Raw genomic sequence first — 20,026 nt, 5'->3', positions numbered from 1 at the left:
CAAAAATTATAGAAAGTGTAGGTGACAACTCAATAATCACTTTCAAAAGCTACTGCACATTATGGTGTGAAACACTAATTCCAATGCCTGCTAATAGCTTTGACATAAGGTACAATTTAAATACATTATGCCATTTAAATAACAATTTAATATTCAGTCTTCTTCAAAAAGCATTTATGGAATCATCCACAGTGTATTGTCAGTGAATGACATTAACTGCTTTTACAACTTGTAAGTTCACGAGTAGTTTTGTAACAATTTTCAGCATTTTCAGAGCAGAACTTTGCATATGATTAATGACATTTTAAATGTGTTCCTTTTAGGTCTAATTCACAATAGCCCCTTTACAGAATTCAAACTTCATATACGTCTGGAAATATTTAATTTGCTGTGTTACCTGACTCAAGGTAAACTTTCTGCTTCTAACAAATCTGAAACAAACCTCTACACTCAACAAATTGCACAGGACAAAGTGAAATGTCAGTAAGCCCAAAAAGGTATGCTGTCAACTACATAAAGCTGGCAAGGCAGATGGGCATAAATTAAAAATCCTGGGTTACATTGAACATAATAATCAAAGTTATTTTGAAAAAAAACAGTTTTGATTTTTCACCTAAAAGTGCCCACCAAGAGTTGCAATACCTTCCCACATATTTGGGTTTTTTTTCTTACTTGACATCCAGAATGCATCAGCTTGGTTCAATAATTTCAGTCATCAGACATCATAAAATTGTCTGTACAGTCTATAAGGCAAACGAAAACCTGCACAGCCAGACAACCCAGTTACCTGAAACCAGGATTATTTAGTCTAATTTTTTTCCATTTCATCTATGGGCTATTAAAAAGGCCTCATAAAATCTCCCATATCTAATTAGTTTTCTAATTTGGAGTTTAATACACCGAAACTTCAAATGAATCTGTAGAGTCCCAAACTTGTGAAAGAGTACAGTCTTTTAATATAACAAATAACATTTCAACTGCCATATAACTTTATGGGCTCTTTTGTTCCCCTTATTTATTAAATGTGGGCTGCATATCTTTTGCTTACAAATGCTTTCTGTTCAGAATTCTGCAATTACAGTGGCTTTCCACCTGACAGCATTGAAAGCCTCACTTAGGCTATCTAAGTAAATTATATCAAAGTAGCCAACCCACAGTCAAGCAGGTAAAAGTCACAGGAATTGGGAATAAAGAAATCCTGGATCTTAGTTCAGGGTATGTGACTCTACATCAACTCCAGCCAGAGAAATATGAAGTAAAAACAAAAATAAAGTAGGAAAATATAACATCAAGTTTAATTAGATATTCATACCCCCCTAAAAATATTATTCAAGGGAATATATAGAAAACAACATAAAAAAGCAGGAAAATAACCTTCAGAAGTCACTGCTGAAGAGGTTTCCCAAAAATCTTCAGCTTTTAACACTGATACTGCATCAATACACTGTTTCACCTCTATGTTTTTAGTTGTCATATCTAAACAAATAGAACATCTCATTGTCTTAATTTGGTCTATATCCAGGACTAAACCAAAGCAGTCTGATCTCACACTCAATGAGACCTCCTCAACAGAGAAAGCAGGAAGACCCATGGGTTGGAATACAAAAGGATTTAATAACTAAACTAATACAGACATGTACATGAAGTACATAAATTTATACTCAGCATTGCCCTCAGGAGTAGCAGATGGAGCAGCAGGCCATGAAGGAGGCCTGTAGGAGAGGGGGTAGCAGGCCTCCATGAAACAGCACTCTGCACCCTCAGCACATGCTTTCTTCTTGTAATGGGCATGAAATAAGTGCTAGGCAATACACGTCTTAGCTTGGGTCAGCTGCCCCCACATAAGATCCCAGCTGACTTGGGGTTTCCTAATGGCCTGCCCTCCATGGCTGGACTGTGAGTCTCTTCCAGTGAAACCAGGACACTACCACAACGGCGAAAGCCAACATGAAACAGGTCTGCTATAAGGGTAGTTTACTTACAAATTTCAGCAAAGAATTGGCAGCTTCAACATGAGAACACATTCGGTGTCTCTCTAAGGGAAATCCACCCTCCTACTTGTTCTTGTATGCATATCGTGGACCGAACCCTTCTCTCCAGATCCTGTCTCCTCCTTTTGTTGTCTTTCTGAAGAAAAATACAGAGTGGGATTATCAGGCCTTCCTGGTGGTGGGAAAAACATGACAAAAAAGATGATGACGATGATGATGGTACCGCAAGCTTTCAAACGAGAGACAACTAAATTACCTGTAGTTAATGAATTGTAAAACAACTTGGTTTGAAATAATACATTATCTTCTAAATGATAACCAAATACAACAGTTATGCTTCAGTAATGTGTATGCTCCACATTCCACCTGCAGGTAAGTGCACCCATCTCTTGAAAGTCAGGGGAATCTATACATGTGTGCTTATCTTTCAAATCACAGAATCAGAACATGATGTGGGTTGGAATAGACCTTAGAGACCACCTAGTTCCAACTCCCTTCCATCGGTAGAGACACTTCCCACCAGACTAGGTCTGTCAAAGCCCCATCCAACCTGGGTTGAACACTTCCAGGGATGTGGCATCCACAGCTACCCCGGGCAACTATTCCAGTGTCTTACCACCCTCACAGTAAATAATTCTGACTATCTAATCTAAATCTATCCTTTTTCAGCTTAAAACCACTCCCCTTTGTCCTATCACTACATACCCTTGTAGAAGGTCCTTCTAAATGTACGTTGCTTAATATCTAGCGCGATGAACAAAATCATACAGGTATAAACTGCTCGTTTTAATATATAAATTAACCACTGCTGCTGCTTTTGCTTGTTTACCTGTCGAACATGAGAATGGTAGCCGGGAAGTGTGCGCAGTGTGAGCGGGACAGGCCCGGGACAACGCGGGCGGTGCTCGCCCTCTGCCGGCTGTAACCGAGCGGGAGCCCCCTCAGGCACTGCGGGACCCGGCCCGGCCTCGCCGAGCTGCACTGACAGCCGAAACCGACAAGGGAGTGCTCGGACCCCGCTAACGAGGAGGTGCACCCCCACCCCACCCCACCCCCCCACGGCCCTGCGGCTGCTGGCCAGCAAGTCCCCCCGCCTTCCCCGGCAGAAGATGCCGCCTGCCCTGCCCTGCCCTGCCCTGCCCGCCTCGGCCCCCAGGAGAATGAAATCCCCTTCACTCGCACAACGGCCGGGGACATTTTGCAACCACCCCCTTTCGCTCCGCAGCCACCGGCCGGTACCGGAACCCTTTCTGAGGAAGGAGGCGGGACCTCCTGCGTTCCACACCCCCGGGAGGGGCTGAGGCGGGCGGGAGGCCCGGACCCACCCGCGCGGTACCCGGCGGGCCGCTGACCCGGAAGCGCTCTGCCCGCCCGGCGCGGTCCGGCCCGGCGCGGCCGGCGGCGGCGGAGGAGGAGGTGAAAGATGGCCGAGTCGCCGGAGGAGGTGGCGGTGCTGGTGCAGCGTGTGGTGAAAGACATTCGCAACGCCTTCCAGCGGAACCCCCACATGTGAGCGGCGTGGGGGCCGGGGTCGGGGTCGGGCCGGGCCGGGCCGCAGCCGGGAGCGCTGCCGCTCCTCAGCCCCGTGACTGCTCCTCGGCCGGCGGCGGCCCCTTCTCCCTCGCCTTCGAGCAGGCGGGCGGGGGTGCGGGGTCCGGAGGCGCGGCGGGCCGGTCGTCGCATAGCGGTGCCTGTCAGGGCCGGCTGCCGGGCCCAAGGTCACGGCCGTGAGGGGCCGCGGGGGCTTCAGCGCGTCACCTCCCTGGGCGCCACAGCCTGCCGGCGGGAGGGCCGGCACCGGGAGGCTTCCGTGGAAGCTGCGCTCCATCGGGGCAGACCGCTGATGCCGCGTACGTTCCGTGCTCTCCCACTGACCCGTTTTCTCCCGCATAGCGCCGCCAAGCACCCGCTCCGGGAGTTGGGGGTCACTCCCGTGCGCCCGGGTGTCGGTCCGGGCCCGAGCTGCGGCAGCGCTCCGGCTGCGGGTGAGCCCTGCGGCCGCCGCGTCAGCCCGGCGGGCAAAAACAGCTCCGTCGGTAGCATGTGCTTGGTGATGGCAAACCGGCAAGGATTCCCTTGTGGGGAAGTGATTGGTGTCTTTCTAATGATAAATTCTTAAATTAACTGTGTTTGAGTGTGAGGTTTGGCAGTGTTAACGCATCGCGTGTTCGAGGTGGGATTCCCCCTTGCCTGTAGGGATGGGTCGTGGGAGGAAGCAGGGTCCTGGGGGCTCCGAGGCTGAATGTTAATGCGCGGGGAAACATGTCCCAGACTGAAGCCTGCTGAACACCATCCTTGCACAAATGGTGCAGTTTGATAAATGCCACCTTCAAATCTGGATCTGTTAGTATCACAGAATTGTAATGGGTTTGAAGGGACCCCTGAGGATCATCTGGTCCAACCCTCCCTGCTAGAGCAGGATCCCCTAGAGCTGGTTTGAGAGGAATGCATCCGGGTGGGTCTTGAATGTCTCCGGGGATGAAGAATCCACAACTTCCCTGGGCAATCTGTTCCAATGTTGTGTTACCCTCAGAGTGAAGACATATTTTCTCATATTTAGTTTAAATCTCTTGTGTGCCCTTTTGTGTCCATTACCAGTTCTGTCACTGGACACCACAGAGAAGGGTCCAGACCCATTCTCCTGACACCCACCCTTTACATTTTTATAAACATTGATAAGATCCCTCCCCCCAGCCTCCTTTTCTCTAGGCTGAACAACCCAAGTGCTCTCAGCCTTTCCTCATAGAGCAGATGCTCCAGTCCCTTTATCATCTTAGTGATAAGAGTCCTGCACTGGACTCTCCAGTAAATCTTTGTCCTTCTTAAACTGGGAAGCCCAGAACTCCTCACAACACTCTAGGTGAGGCCTTACCAGACCTCCCTTAACCTGTTGGCCACATTCTTCTTAATGTACCCCAGGATGGCATTGGCCCTCTTGGCTGCCAGGGCACATGTTGGCTCTTGTTGAGCCTGTTGTCCACCATTAGTCCCAGGTCTTTGTCTCCAGAGCTGCTTTCCAGCATGTCAACCCCAAACCTGTACTTGTTCCTCCCCAGATGGAGTACCTTACACTTGCCCCTAAAACTTGAATTTCATTTGCTTTCTCCCCACCCAGGTCTGCAACGTGTCCAGGTCACACTGGGTGGCAGCACAGCCCTGTGGCATGTCAGCCAGCCCTCCCAGTTTCCTATCATCAGGGAACATGCTGACGATAACACTCTATACCCTCGTCCAGGTCATTGGAATATATGAGAAATATATGGAATAAGACTGAACCCAGCTCCGGTCCCTGAGGGACATCACTGGTCACTGATTTCCAGCCTGACTCAGCCCCACTGACTACAACTCTTGGAGCTCTGTCCTTCAGCCAGTCCCTAATCCATCTTACTACCCAGCTGTCCAGTCCACATTTCTCTAATTTGCTTGTGAGGATATCGAGAGGGACAGTGTCAGAAGCCTTGCTGAGGTCAAGTTAGATGACATCAGCTGCCCTCCCTCATCTGACCATCTGGTTATGCCATCATAAAATGTTATCAGGTTGGTTAAGCATGACTTTCCCGTAATAAATCCATGTCTGGCTACTCCTTAAAACCTTTCTTTCATCTAAGTGGTTGGAGATGGCCTCCAGAATGAGCTGCTCCATCACCTTTCCAGGGATGGAGGTGAGACTGACTGGTCTGTAGTTGACTGGGTCTTCCCTCTTACCCCTTTGGAAGACTAGAGTGACATTAGCTTCCTTCCAGTCTTCAGGCACCTCTCCAGTTTTCCATGATTTTTCAAAATTGGGGGAGAGTGGTTCAGCAATAACATCACCCAGCTCTTTCAGTACTTGTGGATGAACCCTGTCAGGGCCCATGGTTGCCAGTATTTTTCATTGTGTGTTGTGTTAAAGAAGCCTAAAGGAATATCTGTCTAAATACAGCCTGCTGTCTTGTGAGAATCAGGTTTTTCCCACAATATGGGCATCAGATGGTCTGCAATTTGATTTCAGTTCCACTGCTGACCAGCTCTGAGACCGTAATTTAGGTACCTCCTATTTATCTGTGTCCTTCCCCATCCTTTTTTTATTTTTTGTGGGTTTTTTTTGGTTTTTTTGACACTAGCTGTTCAGGGAAGCAGTGTTCTGTCAACTTTGGTAAACTCCACATTGGTTATGGGAAATGAGGTACCCCGTAATGGATAATAACCTCATAGCCCAAGTATTTGTGTTGATCAGAAATGCTGCAGTCTCTGAGGTGGTGGCCTATTGATCTGCTCCAGAAAATAGTATGCTAAGCAAGTACATAGGAAAAATTTATGGGCTTGTAATTTATCCTTGGCTTAAAAGAGAGGATTAAAATGAATACCCTCATGTGTCTATAAATGTAATAAGCAACTTGGGTGGGTGGCCAGGTTTTAAAATATGGCATATGGATGCTGTTAAAAAAAAAAAAAATTAGTCTTTTGCCATGAACCTTCATTTTTAGTTTGTGAGGCATGTTGTGCTGTAAACAGCTAGCATTTGTGAATGAGCATTGTGATTCTAATTAGTTCCTCATCCTTCACCATAATTATTTATTGGTAGCAAACTTCAGGGTTGTATTTTTGAAGAGTGTGTTGCTCTTGCTGCTTTCTTTCATAGATGCAGTCTCAGAGATGGAAGTAGGCTGCAAGAGCTACGTGCTCTGAGACTGATGCACTGTGTCATGCTTTGAGTGAGGAAGCTTTCGGTTTACCCCCGAAAGGAGAAGAAGAGGGAGTTTTGTCTGCTGGAGTTCTGAACTGCAGTAACTGAAGTGGGACTGTACGTGGCCTGAATGTCTTTCTGCCTCTAGAGGACTGGGCTGCAGTCATGCTGTCCAGATGTTTTCATGTATCCTGGAGACATCTTGTCTTCGTGCTGGTGACCAAAACAGTTGTAACGAGCTGCTGTCCCTGTTATCCTCTTGAATTGAGAGGTCTGTTTGTGTCACAGATCCAGGATTGGATTGTTTTATATTGCATTCACTTGGCTCCACTGAAAATAAGGGATCTGCCACATGCATGATGTTCCTATTCACATCTTGTACTGTTACCCCCTACCTGCTTTTCTTACAGCATTTGTTGTCCCTAGTCCTTGACTGTTTGCTTGGCATCTCTCAAAATGGATGTTTTGTTCTGGCTAGTTCCTGGTTTTGTAGGTTTTTAAAGGGGATGTTTTCTTTGGACAGCACTAAAAATAGCATTAGAATACAGTTTTAGACTAAGTAGGACATTGGCTTGTTTCTGGTTTTGTTTGCTCTAAATTAAATCTCCAGCAAGACTGTTCATTTTTTAAAGCCGATCTTACTGCTAACTGAATATGCAACACAAAGTTATTTTTGCCTTATCTCTCTGATAAATCAATTTTCTTCTGTTGGATAACTGTGTCAGCATGATAATTTTCAGTTTTGTACAGCTATGACATTTACTGGAAGATGTTTTTACCCTAGCTACAAGCGTAGTTGCTGATAAAGTCATTTACATGAGCTGTCCCACTGGAATTGAATTTATCACCAGCAGTATAATTACACATAAATGTATACTTAGTTTTAAAATTTTGCTGTTCTTCTGCATGTAAAGTCAAACAGAAATAGACTTAGTTATTGTAAAAGTGTGTTAATTTGATGGATGTAATTGGAGAAATTAACTCTTAGATGGTTGCCTAGCATTTTTGTACAAAATCTGAGGATGGTATTTATGGTTTGCCAAGAATCATTTATGCCACTGTAGTTCTGGTAATTTTTTCTGACTAAACCCATCACACTCTTATTGTAGTAAAGGTAGGACACTTCATTTTGTTAGATTAGAAACTCTGAATCAAGGTTTCTCCTGGTGTGACTGCAGATTTCTCTGCAGGGAGTTCAGAAATAAACTTCCTTGAGTTTTTACTCTACCCAAATCCAAAATTTGTTTTGCCAGTGTTCTTTTCTTTAGACAGTTTCATTTCTTTGTTCAGCATTATGCTTACAAATACAACAATGGTAAGGAAAAACAATTTGTTGCTAATACTTTGTGAGAGGTGTCACCAATGTAGAACTTTGTTAATGCAGCAGAAATATCCAATCAAATGGAGATTAATATGTCAAAGAAAAAGGAAAGTCCTCAAAAGTGAAGAAATCTTATTTATAGATTCTTTAGACCAAATATTGGCTAGTAGGACTTTGGATTTCATTAATATATTACTAGTCTTTCATTTATGAAATTTGTACCACTGAGATAATGGCTAATCATAACATGGAAGTTAATTTATAATTTTAAATTCTAAGAATCAGGTGAATATGCTGCACCGTACAGTAAGGAAAAAAAAATTTTCAGCTCTTGATTCCCTGCTTTTCAAATGTTGTAAATTCATCAGCCATGTAGCATTTCATGAGACTTATTTTAATGTGAAAATATACACTTTTCAAGTGTCCCTGCTCTGCATCCTATTCCAGTATTAAAGACTTCTTATAATAGCAGAAACATTAAATTGCTCAGGTCCAGTTCTTATTGTCAGTAGAACTGTAGTAGTGTGGTATCTACCAATTGTACCTCATTTAGATCTCCCAGCCATTTTGTAATATCCTCTGTCTAATAATGTGGGGAAAGGTTGGGTTATTTTAAAGATGATCTTCCTGAAAAAAATTGGAGAAGAAATTGGAGAATTTGGGTACCTCCACATGGAGTTCCCAAAACTGAAGACCTGTCATGATAACATCACAAGAAAAGCCTCCTTCCCTAGCAGTACTTTGTACTGCTTTGTACAGTTTTATGAAAAGGGAACTTTTTTTGTATCATCATTTTTTTTCCAAGTTTAAAGTAGGTTGGCTGGGGTTTACTTTGGGGAGTTATTGAGTAGCTGAGTCAGCAGACTGCTCTTGAAGCAGATCCTGCAGCAGATTGTTAGTACACAGCTAAGCTTTGCATTATGGACCAAGTGTGGATTGTGCAGCTGCATGGTCTTCTGGGTCTCATTTTGCACATCTTGGGTCTTGGCACAGGTTGAAATAGCTCTGTTATGGCTTCAGGCTTTATGACAAACCAGCTAAAATCTTCTACTAAGTTCTGGTTGCATCCTTGGTGCATTTTAGGAATGTGAACCTAGAGTGGTACCCTGTAAATAGGGAGATAATTCGTGCAGTTTTTGCAGTGTGACTGTGGTGCTTGCCTCAAGGAAAATAAATATAAAACCACCAAATAACTCCTAAAATTCAAGAGACAATGTCAGAAAGCTGGAAAATACAGGGAGATAAATTAGAAACATTAGCCCTGAATTGGTGTTTCCTTTAGTACTGTGAGCAGCTTGCACCCGTCACTACACATAAGTGTAGGCATCATCTGTGCTGCAATTAGTTTGGGCAATCCTGTCATATAAATAGGCTTGTCTTCCATCACAGGGCCAGAGGCAATTTGCACAGGATGTAGTGTACTTCAGTTTCTTCATTTTACAAGCAGTAATTCAGTGGTGCCTGCATGAGAGTCCTGCTCCAGAAGCATTCTTTGGATACACAAGGGAGCAGAGGCTAGAGGCTAGAGAAGTTCTCAAGCAGTGTCTCCTGGGCTGGCAGACCTGCACCATTACTTGCTCCTTCTGCATGTCTGAGGGGGCCTTGAGAAGCAGCCTTCAGAGCTTCAGATGGTTTGAATATTTTTTTTTTATTTTTTTTTTTTGGCTGTGGAATATGCACCCCACATTGGATAAATATGCTATCCTGATATTTTGCATCTTGAGTTCTGTTGCATCTTGAGAACTGAATGCAACGTGCGGTTTCTAAGCAACACATCAGAAACAATACCAAGGTGTTGGAGACAACATTTCTACTGATGACTACTCCTGGTTTGTATCTTAGCAAAAACTGAGTTGTTGCCACAAAAAACAATTCTTTTGTTGCTCTGTGTCTTGGTGAATTTCATTATGCAGTGGTCTGCCAATTCTGACTAGGTGAGTGTGGACTTGAGCTGGGGTGAACACCATACCTGTCTGCCATTTTGGCACGTTTAAAGCAGTGTTGTGAAGCTTAGCTCACCCAAGTCAGACTTCTTGTATCTGTTAAGAAGCAAAGGTGAAGCCATGTGTTGGGTTGTTTGAGTTTTTTTGTTTGTTTGTTTGCTTTTTAGTTTCCATGCTATTTTCTTTTGGTGTACTGTTTAGAAAATTCTTATGCTAATTCATGGAGATAATCACCAAAGCAGCAAGTGAATGCATCTTTGTTTCAGGTGGGGACCTGTATGTCCCTATATGAAAGACCAGACAAAGTTTGCCAAAGGACTAGAGTATAACATTCATAAAAGAAAGGAAGCTGCATGAAGTACAAACTTAAGGCTATAAGGTACCATATTAAAAGAAGTAGACTGGAATGTAATTTTGGGTCAAAGCTGACTGGCTTCCTGAACAGCTTAAAGGTGTGTTGAGTAGAGTAGCTGAGAATAGGATCTTGCTTTGATACCCATTGTTTGCAATTGGTGCAGTAGGAAAATGTTGTTTTTCTTCTTTGTGTTCTTAGATTACCAGGGACTGGTAAGGGACCTGGTTGTGTCTTTGGAGACAGAGCCAAGTGATCTTCAAATACCTTGCATCGAGTTACTTGTGCTCTTTGTGGCTTTTGATGTGTGGGAGATTAAATAATTTTCTTCATAAGCAAATATATTCTTGAAAAATCACACAGTGGCATTTTTGGTTACTTCAGTAGAAATACAATGAGGACACAGAACGAGATCGGTACACTCAGGTTTCCATTAACAAAATTAATTTAAGGTTATTGAGTAGAGGTCGTGAACTTAAAACTTAGGGTGTACCTGTAGAACTTGTATTGAGAAAATTTAAGATGGAGGATTTGCTTTCTATCTGAAATCACAAGATATCTTTTTTTTCCTCCCTGGCGTCTGAGGGTCTCCCTCCTCAGCAACAAAATTTTTCACTAAATAGGAGCTGATGAAGAAGTCATGCGTAATGGAAAGTAAAAAATAATGTTGTTTTCTGTCCAAACAAGTGGGAATGCTTGACAACCTGTGTTTTTACGAAGCTGCTTCTTCCAACATCCCTACATGCTAGGTAAAGCTGAGGAAAAAGCTATCATGCAATATGATCCTTTGAAAATAAGCAGCTGAGTTTCTTCTGCTTTGTTTGCTGACATTAATTTTTGTGTACATTGCTATTTTTTTAAAGGCTTGATTAAAGCCTCTCATACAAAGTAGCCGTTTAATCAGACTGGCCTCTGTGTCCTAAGTTTTCCCCGTGGTGGTACATGGAAAAATGGGACATGTGGAAGTATATAAATGGAAAGTCACACATTGCTATGTGACTTTTGATTTTCTTACCTTTTGTTTCAGAGAACCTTATCATGCTGCTGCAGGGCACACCTTGGTAACTGGGTCAGTGTGGTGCCTCTTACTACTGATATAAAATGCCTGCTAGTAATTGTCTATATAAAATGTCTGCTAGTAATTGTCTAGGGGTCACATTGACCTGATAGAAGATAACACAGAATGCTTGTTTAATAGAAACTAAGAAATTGTTTGGGTTGTCATCACCTTATAAGAGAAATATATGTGCTAAACTGATAACTATAGGAATCTTGAGATAAGAAACAGAACATGTTGTCTTGTTCTGAAGACTGAAGAAATGTTCATGCCCGGAGAAGAAGAGGTGAAAGTTAACTCAGAAAGTTTACCTTTGCTTCATTTTTACTTCATTCCCACGACCACCACCAGGAGACACTACACAAGCACAGGAAAGAGAAGATTATGAAAATGACCTCTTGGGACTGATTTTAATATGAAGCAGGAGTGGGTGATGCATATGTATAGGTGTATTGCAAAATCTAATGAATATGTAAAACTTCAGTGTGCATAACAAAAGCCTGATTTTGAAATTGGTGTGCATGGGTTTCAGAGGAATTATTCCCTCCTGTGCCCAGTGCTGAATAAACATACCCCTCTCTATAACTTTCCAAGCTGTAGAGTTGTTTTCCTGAAAGTCACTATTTAACTTGTTTTGTTTCCCTTCAGTTGCAGTTGTTACAGCTTTGTCACATCTCCATCACAAAGCCATGGATGTTTGTGTTAGTTCAGCTATGTTAAACTGCTTAGGTGATAAACAAAAAATACAAAAACAAACAAACAAACAAAAAAAGCGGGGTTGGGAGGGGAGGGAAGGGATCCTTGTTCAGGATATTTGGGAAAATGTAATAAAACTTTTGCAATATATCTTAAGATGAGAAGAGCCAGAATCATCAAAAAGAATTTTCTTAGGCAACTGCTGAAGGATCTTTAATTCATTCTGGTTCATCTAATTATGGCTGTTACTTCCAGAGTCTTCAGCAAGTCTTAAAATATTTCCAGTTTTTCCTCACTCAGCATTAGGAAAGCAGTGCAGAATTTTTGTAGTGGCGCTTAACTCAGAACCACAACTGGCTTTTTTTATTGTGTTCAAATAAATTGTACAGAAGAAAAATTAAAGTTTAAACTTTTTTTTCCTCAACTGAAATCTTTATTTGTGCTTTAAACAGGTTTAAATAAGTTTGTTTTGGGTTTTTTTTTGCCAAGTTACTATACCACGGGAGTTTTGAAGAGGATGGCTTTCTGAAAATAGATATTTTCATTCCTACCATCCTTCAAGAAAGTGAATTCTTGATAACAAATACAGATTCTAGTTAAAACGTGGTAAAGATGGTGGAGTGACTGTGTGGGCAGCATTGCTGCTTCCCACTCAAGAGGAAAATTATTGTTGTCTACTGGAAATAAGTTTAATTATATTTCTTTCTGTTTTTTAAGAGATGAAATTGGATTAATACCCTGCCCTGAAGCCAGATATAACCGGAGCCCTATCATCCTGGTAGAAAACAAGCTTGGTGTGGAGAGCTGGTGTGTCAAGTTCCTTTTGCCATATGTCCACAATAAACTTCTCCTCTACAGACAAAGAAAACAATGGCTGAATAAAGATGGTAAGTTACACAGCTGGAGAATAGCTTCTTATCAGATTCTTAATGCACATTATTATTTACCTCAGAATCATTTAGGTTGGAAAAGACCCTTGAGTCCAAACATTAACCTAACACTGCCAAGTCCCCACTAAATTATGTCCCTAAGCACTACATCTACACATCTCTTGAATATCTCCAGGGATTAAGACTGAACAACTTCCCTGGGCAGCCTGTTCCAGTGCTTAACAACTCTTTGAATGGATAAATTTTTCCTCACTTCCAAAGTAAACACCCTGTGGCACAACTTGAGGCCATTTCCTCTTACCCCATCCAACCTCCTTTCAGGTAGTTGTAGAGAGCCATAAGGTCTCCCCTCAGCCTCATTTTCTCCAGGCTGAACAACAACATTTACTTCAGCCACTTCTAAGACTTACTCTCCAGACCCTTCACCAGCTTTGTCTCCCTTCTCTAAATGTGCTTCAGCACCTCGATGTCTTTCTTGTAGTGGGATGCCCAAAACTGAACACATCATCACATTGAACACAAGGTGCTGCCTTGCAAGTGCAGAGTACCAGGGGAGGCAATCACTTCTGTAGACCTGTTGGCCACACTATTGCTGATATAAGCCAGGATGCTGCAGGCCTTCTTGCCACCTGGGCACACTGCTGGCTTAATGTTCAGCAGGCTGTCAACCAGCACCCTCAGGTCCTTTTCCTCTGAGCAGCTTTCCAGGTCACTCTTCCCCAAACCTGTAGTGTTGCATGGGGTCTTTGTGACCCAACTGAAGGACCTGACACTTAGCCTTGTTGAATCTCACACAGTTGGCCTTGGCCCATCGATCCAGCCTGTTCAGGTCCCTTTGTAGAGCCTTCATACTCTCAAGGATATCAACACTCCCTCCCAACTCAGTGTCATCTGCAAACTTGCTAAGAGTGCACTCATTTGCTGATCCAGTTCATTTACCATTTTTGATGCTACATTGTCCCTTTAAAGCTAGTTTAACCTGTTCTGAAAGAACTGTTACTTTGGGGGAGGACAGGATTGTGCATCTTGTCAACCTGTGCAAACTGTAGGATTGCTTCATTGAAAATGTAAATTGGTTCACTCTTGTACAACCTGAAAGGGAGATGACCTATTCTGGGGGACTGATTTAGGGAAGTGATGCTAGTCAATCTTTACATAAGGGATAGTGTTCTGCTTTACTGAGTTAGAAGTAAACATCACTGTGGTGATGTGTGGGTATAAAGTAAGAAACAAGTGCAGTGGTTTTCAGATGTATGTTCAGAAATCGTTAGGTTTTTAATTGTGAAGCTTTATATCCTTTTCATTTTTTTTTAGTTTGTTTTTTAATTTGTTTTCTTGCATGGATTAAAGTATGTATTTTGAATTTTTAAAAATAATTATAGACAGGTGTGACATGGTAGATGCTTGCTTACAATGTGTCCTGTTCAGAGTAAGAATGAAAAAATTTAACTAATTTAAGGAAGTAATTTTTTTGGTCATGGTTTCAGGTCTCTTCTAAAGAGCAGTCAGCATAAAAATGTTCTTACTCTAGGCTTGTCCAATGTTTGTTCATATTCTTTTTCAGGGTTCTTTCTAGTACCTTCTGCCTACTATGATATTTTTCATGGTTTTGTGTCCTAGCAAGAAGGGTATCTTTTCTGTTGAAGAACACCCTGTGATCCCACACAGTTCTGATCTTTAGGATCTCACGTGCACCTGGGTGTCAGTTTGGCTATATATTTGTTACTGTATATTAATTTTTTTTATGTTTGCATTAAGTTAATCTAATCCATAAAGCACCGGCTTTGTCCATTGCCCTTTAAAAATGACTGTCCCAGACTAGTTTCCCCTCCTGGAACTTTCCCAACACTTCATTGCTTGTGTTAATTGTATCTGTAGCAATCTTGTATCAAGCAATGTCCTTGGTTGCTTGATGAGCTAGTGAGTTAAATTCTGTATTAAGTAGTGGGATGCTCACAGACAGCTGCTGCAAACTTTACTGTCTATTCATCACGTAAGTAACGTGCAGTACCATCTTGAACAGATAGGTTTCGAGAGTAGGTCTGTGTGGATCAGGAAAAGAGGTCTAGTAACATCTTTCTTGATACAACTGCCATTTACTTTTATCTTCTTTAATTTTTTATTACTATAGTCTGTTTCACTGTAGGTGGATGTAGCCATCTGTGCACTTACCCTCATTAAAGCATAAGGACAGTCAAATGGTGTTAATCAAGTCTATAATGTGCACTTAAGCTTCTTTTGCATTCAGGGACGATATGGAGAAAGAAGATTGAGGTCTCTAGGGTATCTTGGCAAGAGAGCACTCTTAAGGCAATGAATTTTGCCTACTTTTGTTTGCCTGAGTGCAGACTCTAGAGTTATTAAACATACTTTAATTCTTTACTGCAAACAAGTAGATATATAACTCAGCTATTTTGAAAGGAGTGTCATTAAATGGCAGAGAAGATTCATAATGTGAGTATGAATGTGCTGGCCTTCTAGTGGATGGGGACAGGCCAAACATAGGAACTTTTTAGACCATTGCAACCTAGAGCATGATAAAAAGGACCCCATTCCACTGGCAACATACAATCTTCTAGTGCTGGCTGTGTACCTTGTGTGGTGTCAAAGTAACAAAACGCTGGCTAGATCCTTGTAGTTAATTCTCCACTCAAAAGAGTAGTTTAAGTTAGTGTGTTCATGTGTTGCTGAGAATGACTGACCTGTTGTCTGTATTTTATTTTTATCTAACAGTTTTTTTTTTCTGCATCATTCTGTGATTATCTAGGAAAATTGCCTTTTTAAATTTTTACATAATTTATTTTCTTGGATATTCTTTCTCAGTACAGACATTTTTTAAAGACTTTTATTCCTAGGGCACGTGTGTTTCTAATATAAGTAACTTCCATTTCTTAATTCGTCTCTGTAGTTTATGGATGGACTTAGTAAGACCTGCCTCTTTTTGATATTGTGTCCAGCAGATCTAGGGAGGTTCTCCTCCTCCTCTACTCTGACCTGGTGAGACCACACCTGGAATACTGTATCCAGTTTGGGACTTCACAGTTCAAGAGGGAAAGGGACCTACTGTAGAGAGTTCAGTGGTGAGCTATAAGTATGATTAAGGGACTTGAACATCTCTCCTCTGAAGAAAGACTGAGAGAATTGGTGCTGTTTAGCCTTGAGAAAAGAAGGATAAGAGTGGATCTCATTAATGTCTATAAATACCTGAGGGGTGGGTGTCAAGAGGATGACACCAATCTCTTTTCATTGGTGCCCAGTAATAGGACAAGGAATAATGGGTTTAAGCTAGAACATAGGAAGTTCCACCTCAACATGAGAAGGAACAGATTCCTTACTGTGAGGGTGATGGAGCCCTGGGACAGGCTGCCCAGGGAGGTTGTGGAATCTCCTTCTCTGGACACTTTCAAAAGCTGCCTGGAATGCATTTTTGTGTGGCCTTCCCCAGGTGATCCTGCTTTGGCAGAGGGGTTGAACTAGATGATCTCTAGAGGTCCCTTCCAACCCGTATCATTCTGTGATTTTGTGATTCTCTGATAGCAGCCATCAAGTTGCTGCTGATGCATTCACTTCTTAAATAAACCAGTGACTGTGATCTCATTACAAAGTCAGAATTTATAATGCATATTACTATAAAATTCAATTAGAAGAGCTTTAATATAAGGTAAATAAATCATGCTTCCTTTAACATGGAGCCAGAAACAAATTTTAGCATCTAAAGAGATAAACCTGCTCACTGTGACCAGTGGTTCTCATTGCTCTGCTTTTTTCAGGTCTGAGGTAGGAATTAGTGAGAAATAATTCCATTATGCTGCAGATCTGCAGGGAGACTTTTTGGTCTAAAGTGTTAGAGAAAAGACTTCCCTTTAAAACTGTGTGGTGGACAAAAGCTTGGTATTTCAAAGCAAAATGCAAACCACTGAGATTGTGTAACTCTTGTGTTGGGAAGCTGGAGACCAATGATAGCTGTTAGCTAAAGGGCCTCTGTAATGCTTATATGCTGACACCCTGCTCTGTTCCCCCACTGGTCCAGGTGCTCTTTGGCTTTTTGGCACCCAGTGCCAATTCCACTGGGATGGTATCGTGCACCCACTGCTTGAAGGGTATCTACTTCCTTCCCAGACAAAGCTTTGCAGAACCCGTCCTTTCAAAGTGCAGATCATGGTGCTAAATGCTGAGGTGGCTTGACGTTTAAATTACTGTCTGTTGTTTGAGGCTTTGTTTTTCTTCTCTTGAAAAAAAAACTCCATTTTACTGTGTTCCTGCAATTACAAAAGCCAGCTAAAACTGATTGAGAATAAGTGATCTACAGAGTTTTCAATTCAGTTCAGGTTTTGTTTCAGTACTATAAAATGTGATCCGGACCTCCATGTAAATAACCTGTTTCCAAAGCAAGGTACAGTTTATAGGGTTTAGTGTTTTATGATAATACAGTTTCACATTTGACAGAAAATTTTAGGAGAAATTATACTGCAGTGGTGGAAGGAATGAAGGTGCTATTCTTCCTTAAGGGGATTTACAGAATTGTCTCTAATGTAGTGTAAATAGGCATATTCTATCAAGAGTTCTCACATTCCTTGTGCATTTCAAATACCCTCAAGGATTTTTCTCCAAATTCCTTTTTGTAGACAAAAGTGTATGCTTGGAATTTGGCAAGATGATTGTTTTCTTCTGAATATAGTGAAGAGAGAGGTTTTATTTATTCCTGCTGTAAAACTCAACTGCATAATCTATTGATGCTTGTAATAAACAAGGGTTGCAAATGTAATATTTTGTTACTTTTGTGATGTTCAAACTACTGTAAGCCATTTTAAATAGGAGAGAGAAGAAAAACAGAGTGCTGATTAAAGCGTCTTCTTTTAGATGTGGTGGCTGATATTTTTCTGGCAGAATCCTTGAGGAAGGAAGTACTTTATAATCAGTCATTGATGGTTTACTGTGACAGATGTTTGATTTAGTTATAGTTTCTTTTGAATGCCCGGATTTCAGACTGTTTGTCTTCTTGCTGCTGTTATAGCTTAGAAATTGTAACTTTACAGTGTTTTTATTCTTTCTCCAATCTATTTTAATTCATGAATGCATATTATTTGTATTATCACAAGACAGTTTTCTGAAGTTGCTACAAAGCACTTCTCTTTTTATACAATATATTGTGAGAATGCCCAGAATATCCTTACTTCCCATAAATCTGTGCTTCCGCTTTTGAAACACTCTTCTGAAAAGTACATCTTAATGAGATACACTTAGAAAGAATTAAAATCCAGATACAACCATATTATGTTACAATCATGTTAAAATGTTAAAAGCATACTGTCATTTTTCTCCTCTTGCAGCTGGGGAGACTTTCAGGTGCAAAAGTACATGTAGGTTGTGATCACCTGTGATGCTCCAGTTTTTTTTAAAATGTATCCAGCAGAAAGTACTACTGTTACTTGTTGCACAGAGCGCCAAACAATGTGACATGGAGGAACTGGATATGAGATTTTCCTCTTGTTGGCTTCTTTCCTTTGGTAATGTTCAGGGTAAAGTGAATTTCTGTAACAGAAAAATGGATAAAATGGAAAAAATAACAAGCTTATGTTGGACTGGGCTCAATTGGTGCTGTTCCAGAACAACATTAACAAAATACTCATTATCTGAAAATCATGACTTCGTAGGATAAACTATATTGGCTTAAGTGGAGTCGTGTAGACAAGAAAAAACATTTTTAATTCAAAAGACTGAACTAGGCTCTAATAAGCTTTTCTTTAACGTGTCTTGTAAACCATAGTGTATACACTGTTAGTACCTAGTAATTACAGAAAACAGTATTGTATTTAGAAAATCCAGTGCTCAGAAGTTCAGAATTTTTAATGACAAATAACTGCCTGTTATTTGTTGCTGCGTTTTGCTGCATCTCTGTCTTCTTATCCTGCACTGCAATTTCATTTACTTTTCCCTCATGTAGACAAAATTCCTGCAGACATCTCCTTCATTGCACAGTCCTCTGCTGTTGATTCTTCTCATGACTGAGCATTGGAGCCTTACAACACAGTCTGCTGACCTCTTGGCAAAGTAGTAGGCAGCTGGAAAAGAAGTTCACCATGGGAAGCATCAACAGACCTAGATCTGGTGCACTGAACTTTTCATAATATGTTTCAAAAGTTGTACTGAACCAGCCGTTTGCTGGCAGTCTCGATTAAATATATCTTAAAGCAAGTTTAAAATGTGTGTGGCTCTCTTGTCTAGGGGATGAGCTGGTATTAAAATGTTTGTGGTTTTTTGGTTTTGGGGGAGTTTTCAGTTGTTGTTGGTTTGTTTCCAGTAGCTGGAAACAAATTGCCAGCTGGAGAGAAAGTTGACTGAATGGGGTAAAAATGCAATTAACTGAATAAAGGTTTTTAGCCATGCTTTGTGTTAACAACAAACCTCATAATTCCCTTTTTTTGTTGTTGTTTTTTTTCCTCTTTAAGAAACTTAGTTGCCATGTAGTAGGTACTGTGAGTTTGATATAAAGGAGATTTACATTAACCTGAAAGAGTTGCTTTTTGCTCTTGGCCTATTGCATTTTGAGAGGCAATTTGTGTGTACTGTTTGTGACACAAGGTAATAATAGCAGAATGTTCAGAGCCTTTAATCATGTGTATTTATGAGCTGTCAAACTGAGAGATTTTGGAAATATAATTACTGATATTTGAGAAGGTTAAATGGAAAATCTCTAAGAGGCAACAATAGATAAAAATTTTCAGCTGGTGTTTTGTTAAATGTTGCTAATGAAGTTTTTGAATATAAAATTGAAATGGTAGTCAGCAAAACACTTAGATGTTTAATTCTATATATGTGAGTAATCCTGGATATTTCAACTATGCAATTCATCTATCTGAAATTATGTAAGTATTGAAATACTTTGCTGGTCCAGAGATTGGGTAAATCAAAGAAGAAACTTTGCAGATTTACACAGCAAATTAGAAAGAAGCTTTCTGCAAATGAGAAATATTCTTCCCTTGGCAGAAAAAGAGGGCTTTAAAAGAAGTCTCTTGTTACTCAAAATTCCCAACTAAGACTCATGAAAATAGAAAGTGAAGGTAGGACCTTCAGGTAATTTCCATAACCCCTTAGTGCACAATAGAATAC

General features: G+C 41.2%; 1 protein-coding gene across 1 annotated transcript in view; it reads left to right on the top strand.

The window, feature by feature from the left end:
* Positions 1–3,305: 3,305 nt before the first annotated feature.
* PTAR1 (protein prenyltransferase alpha subunit repeat containing 1) overlaps positions 3,306–20,026 on the top strand; it is a 39,259-nt gene continuing 22,538 nt past the window's right edge. Inside the window, exons 1-2 of the mRNA XM_071731926.1 lie at positions 3,306–3,500; positions 12,744–12,913. Coding sequence (XP_071588027.1) covers positions 3,415–3,500; positions 12,744–12,913 — 256 coding nt within the window. The 5' untranslated portion in view covers positions 3,306–3,414. The remainder of the gene's footprint in view (positions 3,501–12,743; positions 12,914–20,026) is intronic.

Source organism: Heliangelus exortis, chromosome Z, assembly GCF_036169615.1.
Source record: "Heliangelus exortis chromosome Z, bHelExo1.hap1, whole genome shotgun sequence".
Taxonomy (NCBI): domain Eukaryota; kingdom Metazoa; phylum Chordata; class Aves; order Apodiformes; family Trochilidae; genus Heliangelus; species Heliangelus exortis.
The sequence above is the reverse complement of the archived record's forward strand: the minus strand, read 5'-3'. Positions and strand labels throughout refer to the sequence as shown.